Raw genomic sequence first — 10,374 nt, 5'->3', positions numbered from 1 at the left:
TAATGCCCAATTTCAATACTAGTGGCCCGCTTCGCGAAATTGAGGCCCTACTGGACTGATTTTGTATAGTGCAAGACATCAGAAGAGGGTGAGGAACGGGTGAGAAGGAACCAAGAGAATGCCTGACAGAAGGTATACCACCATGGCATGGGATCAGGTGGCTACACGACTGCCATTCCCAAGTGGGGAAAAATGGAAGCGGACATTCTTGCCAAGGGTATCACACCAGAATCACTCAATTGACCCAAACGTGTGAAGAATTGATTTTTCGCTCATGGGGGAAGACTGGACCTAGAGACTGGGAAGCTGGTTCATGGCCCAAAACTCAAAAGAGCAACACAAAGATTTTCTTATGCTCTACAAGCTAAAGCTATTGGTGCGTTCAGGCCCAATAGAGAGAAGGATGAACTGACGTATGCCATCGGGACTACTGAACACAGAGGCCGAACGAGAGGTTTAGGACGGAACATTTTTTGGGAGCATGGTTTCCCTAATGATAGAGATACCTACAGAAGCAGACAGAGAAGGAAGAATGAGGAAGCAGCGCGGATCAGCAGGTTGGAGGAATATGTTCGTGAGTCACGGGAGGCGTTGCTTCAAGCACAGGAGCGCGAAAAGACATGCAAGCTAGAATGCAGGACGAAATCATAAAGCAAGTGCAAATAGCAATGAGTGCCCAAAGGCAGGCATCAGATGCAGGAATCAACATTAATATTAGCCCCCCTGATCAGTTGAAAAGCAGCTGCGCTTCCACAGAGTTGCCAAATCAAGATGACGCAATGCTACGTTTTCCCGTGGATGACATCACTGCACCGTTTACATCATGTGAGCTACATATTCCAAAAGGGAATGCCACAATCATGGTGCCTCTCGGTGTTTTTTCTCCTCTAGATCCTACCAAGACACCAAGAATTCATGGGGCAATAATATCACCTGGATATGTTAGCGTCTCAGTGGATCGAGTTAACAAAGGTTTTAGTGATCTGGCTCTTGACATTCCAGGAGGTGATGGGGAGAAGACTCTAGGAGAAGCAGAGAAGACATTCATACTATGGCGCAAGCGCTACATCATTATTCTTGGGGTCTCTAGTCCACCGCCGCTTCCTCAACTGCCAGACAATAGGTGCGGACAAAAGTGAACGAAACAATTTTTTCACTAATTTTCTATTGACATGCATGATTTATAATAACAATTTCTTATACCTAATTATTCTTTTTTTGTACTCACACAGCAGGGCCTCTGCCAATCTAAGTCCAATTATTCAATCTCCAGATCATCATAGTGCTCCGGGCAATGATTATGCAACGCCGCCACCGCCGCCACCTCCAAGGAGGTCTCCAACGCCTCCAAGGAGGTCTCCAACGGCTGCCCCGCCTCCCTGCATGACCATGAAGCAGCCAGCTCCTAAGAGGTCCGCCCCGCAAACGAAGTCGTTGGCCCACCAGCCGGTAAAGAAGAAAGCCTCCTCTAATCCAGTTATTCCCCAAAAACTGGCTTACGAGAAAAGTGAAAAGGAATTAAATGTTGTAGTACAAAAAGATGTGAGCAGTTTCTTCGAAAAAGTAAGAAAGCAACAAAAAGCGAGGGAGAACCCGGAGAAACCGTACTTCTACCTACCTCCAAATCTTCTAAGAAAGAAGGTGGACCAGAAAAAGCGGGAATCTCAAAGACCCTGCCAAAATCGGACTACGACCGCCCTCTCACCAAGTCATTTGAGGCGAAGCAGAAAAAGACTAGAGTAGAAAAAGGTGTTGCACAACTTGGACAACAATCGCAACAATCAGTCCCCCCTCTTGTCATTCGTAATGAATATGGTTCAAACTTAGACGTATTAGATGTCGATTTTGAGGACATGGCTCAGTTTTATGAGGATACCGGTTTGGACCTTACCCAAGTGCTTGCTGAAGGACCATCTGCTCCGAAAGTGGACCCTTGGAAGAAATTTGAACATGGAAAGAGTCTATACAACCCTGAGGCCTTAGGTGAACTGGGTACGCAAATGTACCCGCTAAACAAGTGGTATATGGCGGCGTGTGAACGGGGAGAGACCTTTGTTTCTGTCAGAGTTAGAAACCAACATTACTTCCATGGCGATGACAATATATATGTCGAGTTTTCAGAATTACACCAACTATGCCACCTGGACTCTCTCGACAAAAATCTCATTAGCTGCTATTGTCTATAAGTGTGATTATTTTCTACTATTAAAATGTATATATATAAAGCTACATGTATATATATAAATTATATATCCCCACACTATATTTTTATATATGCAGATATGAGATGACAGAACTCATAAAGACAAAGGATAATGATGTTGGTTTCGTTGATCCAAATGTCGTATTCGAATACCCTAATCCCCCGCCTCAATGGAAAGCTGAACTCGAGAAAAATCTCATGAGGTTCTTAGTGAACCAACAAAACAAGGACATACTCTTCCCCTACAACTTCAAGTGAGTGTTAAATAATTAATGTCGATCATATGGACATTTGTTCAGTTATTTGCTTACTAGCTAAGCTATCTCCCATATATATATATATATATATATATATATGTGTGTGTGTGTGTGTGTGTGTGTGTGTGTGTGTGTTGACTCTAGTTAATGTCGATCATATTTGTGTATAAAAACATATGCAGCAATCACTGGGTATTGATGGTCATCGATATGACCAATAGTCGGTTGAGCATCTTAGACTCATTAAGAAAAGAGCAAACAAAGTATCAAGACATGATAGATATTATCCAAGGATAATTTGGTCTCTCTAGCAACTATATACCCCGATCTCTTAACTGCAACAATTATTAAAGGGCAAATTAATTTTTTTTATTGGACGCAATGTTTGGAAAAGTTTCATTGAGGAACACCACATGAAACTTGCAAAGCGCCACTGGATATAATCGCACACAAAGTAAGTACTAGCTACATTTATATATATATACACATGAAACTTTGCAAAGCGCCACTGGATATAATCGCACACAAAGTAAGTACTAGCTACATTTATATATATATATATATACATATATATATAATTCAATTAACACCATGCATGCTTTCAATTCACCGGATCTTTTTTCTCGTAAAAGTGGGTTCTGAGGCAAAAACAGGAGAACAACTACTGCGGATACTATGTTTGCGAGTTCATCATGGCGTACTCAAAAAGAACTCCTGAAGAGAACCTCAAAGTACGTTATATAAATATAGTCATATATTCACAATTTCTTTTATTGCTCATATATATAAGTAATCACGTGACCAACATATATATATATATATATATATATATATTAATACTTTTTCTTTAACTTTTATTAAAGACTCTATGGTTGTAGGAAAAGTCATACGATGTGATCAACTGAAAGCAATTTCAAGAGATCATAGCAGGATTTTTTTAATGACCAGGTCCTAAACCTCGCCAGCGAGTTCTACAATGACGTGAACGAAACATGGAAGCCAAACCAGATGGAGTGAATTTGTTATGCCCAGCAATATGATAGAATATACAATGCAAGCTTTATTTATAATATATATATATACATATTATATGTACATAAAATAACGTACAATATATATATATATGCATGTAATATATACGTTAGTTTCATACTTTAGTTTGTACAAAATGTTTGAACATTATAAACATGTAGAATAAATATATTATTAGCAGCGTAGAATGCGTATTCGAAAATCAATTTGAAAACCAAAATGAATCATCAATTGAAAATAGAAACAAAAAAAGAAAAAAAAAGAAAACCTTTAGTTCCGTTGGTAATACCAACCGGGACAAAAGGGTCGGCCCACGTGGCCAGGCCAGGAGGCCTCTTTAGCCCCGGTTGGTATTACCAACAGGGATGGTGGACCTTTAATCCCGGACGTGAAACCGGGACTAAAGGAGGGGCCCTTTTAATCCTGGATTCGTGCTCCCGGTTCTAAAATCAGGACTAAAGGGGGTTAAGAACCGGGAGTATTTCCCTACTAGTGGCCGCCATCATGACGTACCGTGTGCCCCGGATTGCTGGCTCGATCATCATCTCCTGCAGCATGCATGTGAGTGTTGCATTGGGGCGGGCGGATAGGAGCCAAACAATTTAATAATTAATTACATGCATGGATCGACAAGAAATATATATGTGTCGTCCTATATATATCTAGCAACTTACAGGGTCATCGGTGACCGGGGAGGCGGCGTGGAAAACGCCGTCGCAGCCGGAGAAGGCCTCGACAAGGCTTTCTGGATCCAGCAGATCGGCGCGGAGGAGGACGAGGCGATCGGCGGCGCCGTCAAGGGCCCTCAGGTGGTCGTTCTTTGGATCGACTGATCGAGAGTTACGTTCGTTGAACAAAAGGACCAAAGGACAATATGCATGCATCGTTAGTTACATTATATATCTGCAAATTAAATAGATTTGTTGATATACCACATAAATATCAACGACACGAATGCATGATCGGATGGGATAACCCACGCACGCACCAGGGCTCCTGACCGTGCCGCGGACTGTATAACCCTTCTCGAGGAGGCGCTTCACGAGCCACGAGGCGATGAACCCTCCAGCTCCGGTGACGCAAACTGTCCGGCCTTGCCCGGAGAGCGCCGGCACGGGCGTCGTCGTCTCTGCTGTTGGCATCCTAGCTATCTCGAGCGGCGCTTCGATAGATAGATGTTTGTTTCTAGTCTAGACTAGAGGTTATATGTGGATAGATAGATAGCTAGGCGGTTATTAGTCTGACATGTATGCTCTCGCTAGGTGGGTAAGCAGCTGAGGACAGTAGTGTACTAGGATGTGTGTGTGAGGAGCTGAGGCACATATATGTCTGTGTATATATACTGGGGGCACCGAGACTTCGAGAACCAGAGTTGTTGAAGACAGTTGCAAAGTGTGGAGCCACGTGAGCGGGAGAATTGTAACACTACTCCCGGAGGAGTTGGTGGGAAATAAATTTATATCTGCACATGAATGAATGTGCAAGTTTGGCTAGGACTGATATACATACATTTGTTCAATCAGTGTAGTAACAATCGATTAAAAAATTGTCAAGAAGCTTCTAGTACTATATATGTTTGTACGTCAGGGTGGGAAGGTAGCTAGTACATGGAGACTGGAAGATCCTGATCGAACCGGTAGAGCTGGAGCTAGCTAGTTGAGTCGCGCGTTGGCCACCCAGCGCAGATCAGAGTTGGTAGCAGCTACCCTAGTCGGGAGCGAATATTGGCTTATGGCTTGCATGGACTGATGGACCAACACGAACGACTTGTTTGGTTTCAGGCTGGGGCCGGCAACGTCACGCTTTCGGTTCTGCCACAGCCTACGCTTCCATGCCTATTCGTAGCAGTAGGGGTAGTTTGGAGATCACACTTGCCTGCTTGCTTTGCTTGTACGTATAAGTTCCTTATTGTCTTATTGATTACTTTTTTTTCTCCACTCATCGGCAGTAAGGCTGGGTGTCGGGGTTTTGTTGCCTAGTAGACTCCTCCTACACGTTATTCTCCCTTTTAATGAAAAACATGTACACATTCAGAAAATGAAGGATATGTTGTTCGGTGACACTATCTGTGTCTGTGTGGACAGCAGCTCATGAATTATGACAGCATCCAGTGTTTAATCTGGTGCAATAGAGAGAACCGTTTCAGGTTTGATTACATTCAATCAATAGTGAAAAAACTGAAAATGTGACGTTATTGCTGACTGTGCCCCTCTTCTTCCAAGAATCAAGAGGGGTGGAAACTGTGACGATATATATAACTCCGACTATAATATTTATATCTAATAAAAAAATCTAAAACGCCTTATACAACACAAAATTTGTGGTTGATATTTGTAAGTTAATGTGATGACGGCTAGCCCTAGGACTGCTGCTAGCTAGCCGACCATGCGGGCTTCTAGAAAAGCAGATGGTATCGGATGTGTTCACAATTAATATATCTCCACGCGAGCGACGCTTTCTGGACGATCATGGGCGATGTGAACGTGACGATTTAGGAAGCAGATGCTTCGACTTTACTATCGGTTTTCCTTGCATCCTGGACGTCATTTTGAAAAGACACCATCTCTCAATTATTCACCTGACATATACTAGCTCATTGATCGACACGCGTGTCTCCACTTCTTGCGTTCTATGCTGACTATGGCAAGAAAGGAACGGTTAGAAAAACACGGACACAGGGAAAAAAAAAAGGTGAGGCCCAAGATCACTTGCGTCGTATCTAAGGATGAAAATGGAAAGGAAATATCCCGAACCGAACCGCATCGTTTTCTATATTTGACCCGAGCGAATTCGTATTTTCGGACAAAATACGGAATACTAAATTCGAAATCGGATCGAATTCGGTTTAGACTTTGTTCGACCGATTTCTACTTTTCTACATTTTATTCGGAGTCTTCCGTATTCTAAATTCGGTTCGAACCGAATTTGGTCCAGCTTGAGCACGAGCAGCCACCTGCGCCCTCAGCCCAGACAGCCTTGGCCTCCCAACGGCCCAGCCGAACCCCACCTCCTCTCGTGGCCTGATCCGCGGCCTGTCCCTTTCCTTTGGCCCAGTGCGCGCGCATGGCCCCCAGGCCCAAGACAAGGGCCGCATGGCCCATGACCGCGCGCCCCCAGCACCCAAACCCTAGAGCAGAGGCGCTCCCGACCGCCCCCAGGTGCCGCCGCCGCTGCCTGTCCGTTCCCCGCCTGATACAAGTATGTATGTGCTCCGACCCATCCGTTAGTGTATTCTATTGCGAGATTAGCATGCATGCATACGCGTGCCATCGTCACTGTTTGCGTGAAAGGTGTGTCGATCTGCTGGTTTCTTGTGACCGATCCATGACAAAAGAGATGAAGAAAGACTCGCTCGTACTCGGTGACTCGGTGTCGATTACGAAACACGTAGCAGCAGCAGCAGCCGCGGCCTATCACTTCGAACACTGTCAATCGATGTCGCCACGCCTTGCTTCTCAATATGTGACCTGAGAGCACTTGCTTCTCGGTGCGCTGTGCTTGGCCGCCTCGGCGCCCGTACCCAACGCCGCGGGATGAGCGCCGCGTGTCCCGGAGCCCCCGGGTAGACGTTCATGTTCTTATAATTGCTTGTTCTAGACTTGTTATGTATTTGGTCGCGCACTTGTTTAATATTATGCACTTAAACTAGATCATGCACTTGTTAGTTGTGAACTTGTTATGTATTTGGTCGTGCACTTGTTTAATGCTATGCACTGTGGGTCGGTATTTCGTATTGAATTTTCGCATACCGACCGTGTTCGATATAATTCCGCTCGAATTGGTTCGTTTCCAAAATTCTAGATATTCCGTAAGTTCGTGTTCGTTTTCGTATCTGGCTTGCTCGCTTTCGCTTTCGTATTTCAAATGTAAAAATAGAAAAACGGTTTGAGGAGTTTTTCGACCGAGTTCGACCGTTTTTCATCCTTAGTTGTATAAAAAAACACCGGCTGCAAAGCGTCGCACAATGATGGCTCTCGTTTTGTTACTCCCTCCGCCCAGAAAGCTTGCAAGCATGGGTTTCAAGCAGTTAATCAGGAAGTAAAAAGTTATTACTACAAAAAAAGATCTCTAGATGAGACAACTAGAATAGATTTGTTGAGCTGGCAGAATTGTCTGCCTCTACTTATGAGTGCCTAGAAATCATCAAAACCCTAGCCACACTTACAGATCGATTTCTAGCGCCAAAAAAAAAGCAAAAAAACCCTAGGAAAATCCCACTATAGCCAACTCCCAAAGTTTTTCATACATGCCACTACCTCAGATTTGGACATCACTGTCGGCCTCATCACTGCCGGATTTGTGACAACCGACAGTGATGTACCTTCAATGCCGGTTATGAGCTTGAAAATGAGAAAATGATTGGGGCTAGGCTCAAACCAGCAGTGAAGGACCACATCACTGCCGGTTTGTGGCTTGAACCGGCAGTGTTTTGGCGGCCACTCATCACTGTCGGTTTAAACCAAGAGCCGACAGTGATTTGGATCTATCACTGTCGGTTCTAGCTAACAAACCAATGGTGATAAGCCTGCAGCACAAAAAGGCAGCAACAGTCCTCTTCTTCCTCCTCTCTTCCATCCCGAGAACAGATGCGCGGTGTTTGGGCCCTTCCCTCTTCACCATGAAGCTAGCGCTTGGATTTTGAAGAATGGCTTGATCTTTTTGCTTTAAGGTTAGTAACAAACATCCACTCCTTTGATTTTGTTGCTTAATTAGCTATCGTTTTGATGGCTACATTGCTTGATTCTCATTCTAGTTCTTTCTCCATTCTAGAGAGCACTTTTCCAATGGGACATCTGTGCAAGGCTCAAATTATGGTGAATCCATCATCCAAAAGGTTGGTGTCTATGAACACATTTAAATTCCTAGCTAATTATTCCATGGTGGTTAATATCATCAATGTTAGTATGTGATGTTATAATTAGTTCTTAGAAGTAGAGTAGAATAATTGTTCTTCATTATTGTGCAATAATTGTTTTTTTACTACGATTTTCAATTTACAGGGCTGGGGCTACCAATTTCAATTTTCCAATAATTAGTGTACAATAATGTTTTTCAAATATGGTACTTTCGAGCTACAATTGTTGTTCATGAAGCTTGATTTCTTATCAATTCTTTGTAATTATTATCTCAGTATTTTTTTGTGCAGAGATGGATCGAGAGTGGATGCATCGGTCCCGAACGGACAAGCTGGTACATGCACGGCGTCAGCCAGTTTATCACTGATGCCAAAGCCCATGCTAGGAATGGGAACTCTATCTTCTGCCCTTGCAAAGATTGCAAGAATCAAAGGAACTTTCGTCAAATTGAGTCTATACGATCGCACTTGATTACCAGGGGGTTCATGCCAAACTATACGATATGGACTATGCATGGCAAGGTTGGTGTGAATGTTCTGTAGGAAAATGATGATGATGTGGATATGCCTGACATAGCCATTCACGATGCTGACAAGGAACCCGGGGTCTTGTATGAAGTGGTCTATACATCTAGATGCCACTACTGATCCAAGGGCTAAGACAACCTGGGAATGACATCGATGTGTTTCTAGAACCAGTGATCGCTGAACTAGTGGAGATGTTTGAAAAGGGTTTGTGCCGGATATTTGGGACAAGTACAAAAATGAACATGTCACGATCAAGGGAGGTACCTATCGCTTAATCACCGGTGATTGATCCCACCCACCCACGAACTCTCACATTTGTTGGGCAACTAGAAATCTATATTCTGGTGTGGCATTGGTCTCAAAATTATTCTTAGGATTGCATGTGCCACGGATGATGGAAACACCAAGTTTGGGATTTTCTAGAGATGGTTTGCTACTTTCTGAGGGTTTAATTGAATTTTCGCGCGACGACACCGATTAATTATAGGTTGAACTGAGTCTATCCACGAAAAGATCCGAAATGGTGCCAAACTTTTACATAGGGTCTCATGTGCCCTAGGGATCATAATTTTGTTAGGTCAATGGAAAAATCTAGTGGGTCGAAGATGTAATTCACCCTCTTTGTCTCATTTAGCACAGAGAAAAATATAATAATAAAAAATGAACAGAAAAAACTAAGATCTTGTGTGGGGCCTTAATTTTGGTATACATGTTTGCCAAAAACAAATTTAAGCCATTTTGGACATAGGTGGAGTATACATGCTTCACAGAGGTACATGAGCCCTTTCATCGAACCATAACTATACACATAGGTATCAAGGGTTTGTGTGGTTCATATGCATTCCGGTGTCGTATTGGTCTCAAACTTTTTCTTAGGCTTGCACATGCCACAGGTGAAGGAAACACCAAGTTTGGGATTTTCTAGAGATGGTTTGCTACTCTCTGAGGTTTAATTGAATTTTCGCGCGACGACACCGATTAATTATAGGTTGAACTGAGTCTACCCATGAAAAGACCTGGAATGGTGCCAAACTTTTACACAGGGAGGTTGCGATGGGCGCTGAGCGGAACGGAGAAGGACGAGGCACGATGTCGAGCGCGCCATAGAGGGCATGCCGCAAAGAGGGAGAGGGGAGTGTTTAGGGTTTTCTGTTTTCATTTATATATTGAGATGGTAGTGGGCTTGTGTGGGCGAGCGGGCTGGGCCCTGATTTACCGAGGCAATTGCGTTACAATGCCCGTCACGGTTAATGGTTTACCGAGGCGGTTATTTTATAATGCTTGCCTTAGTTAATACTTATTAACTGAGGCGGTTATATTACAATGCCCGCCTTGGTTAATGTATTAACTAAGGCGGTTGCTGGCCCTGCTACCCTGCCTCGAATAACCGATACGGGCAACCGGGCCACCAGCCTCCTAGGCCATTTGAAAACGCTGCACAAAGATTTTGTGTAGTAGTGCCACTACTACAGAATGGACTTGTTGTCCCGGGCGATAAC

At 43.7% G+C, this 10,374-nt stretch overlaps 1 protein-coding gene across 5 annotated transcripts; it reads right to left on the bottom strand.

The window, feature by feature from the left end:
* Positions 1-686: 686 nt before the first annotated feature.
* Positions 687-4,817, bottom strand: LOC136534315 (cinnamoyl-CoA reductase 1-like). Of its 5 annotated transcripts, none has more exons than XR_010778698.1 (5): positions 4,481-4,817; positions 4,167-4,321; positions 4,006-4,040; positions 1,204-1,491; positions 690-1,109 (listed from the first exon to the last, which is right to left on the bottom strand). XR_010778698.1 is itself a non-coding variant. In XM_066526773.1 (4 exons), the coding sequence occupies exons 1-4, from the start codon at positions 4,632-4,634 to the stop codon at positions 1,299-1,301; spliced, it is 537 nt and encodes a 178-aa protein (XP_066382870.1). In that variant the 5' UTR covers positions 4,635-4,817; the 3' UTR covers positions 687-1,298. The 5 variants fall into 5 exon arrangements, 3 of the variants coding, with proteins under 3 accessions (XP_066382870.1, XP_066382872.1, XP_066382871.1); XR_010778699.1 differs by having other exon boundaries at positions 692-1,109; positions 1,204-1,379; positions 4,481-4,814; XM_066526773.1 differs by having other exon boundaries at positions 687-1,491.
* Positions 4,818-10,374: the final 5,557 nt, after the last annotated feature.

The sequence above is a fragment of the Miscanthus floridulus genome, unplaced genomic scaffold (assembly GCF_019320115.1).
Source record: "Miscanthus floridulus cultivar M001 unplaced genomic scaffold, ASM1932011v1 os_1793_1_2, whole genome shotgun sequence".
Lineage (NCBI taxonomy): Eukaryota > Viridiplantae > Streptophyta > Magnoliopsida > Poales > Poaceae > Miscanthus > Miscanthus floridulus.
This window is presented reverse-complemented; position numbering and strand designations above follow the sequence as displayed.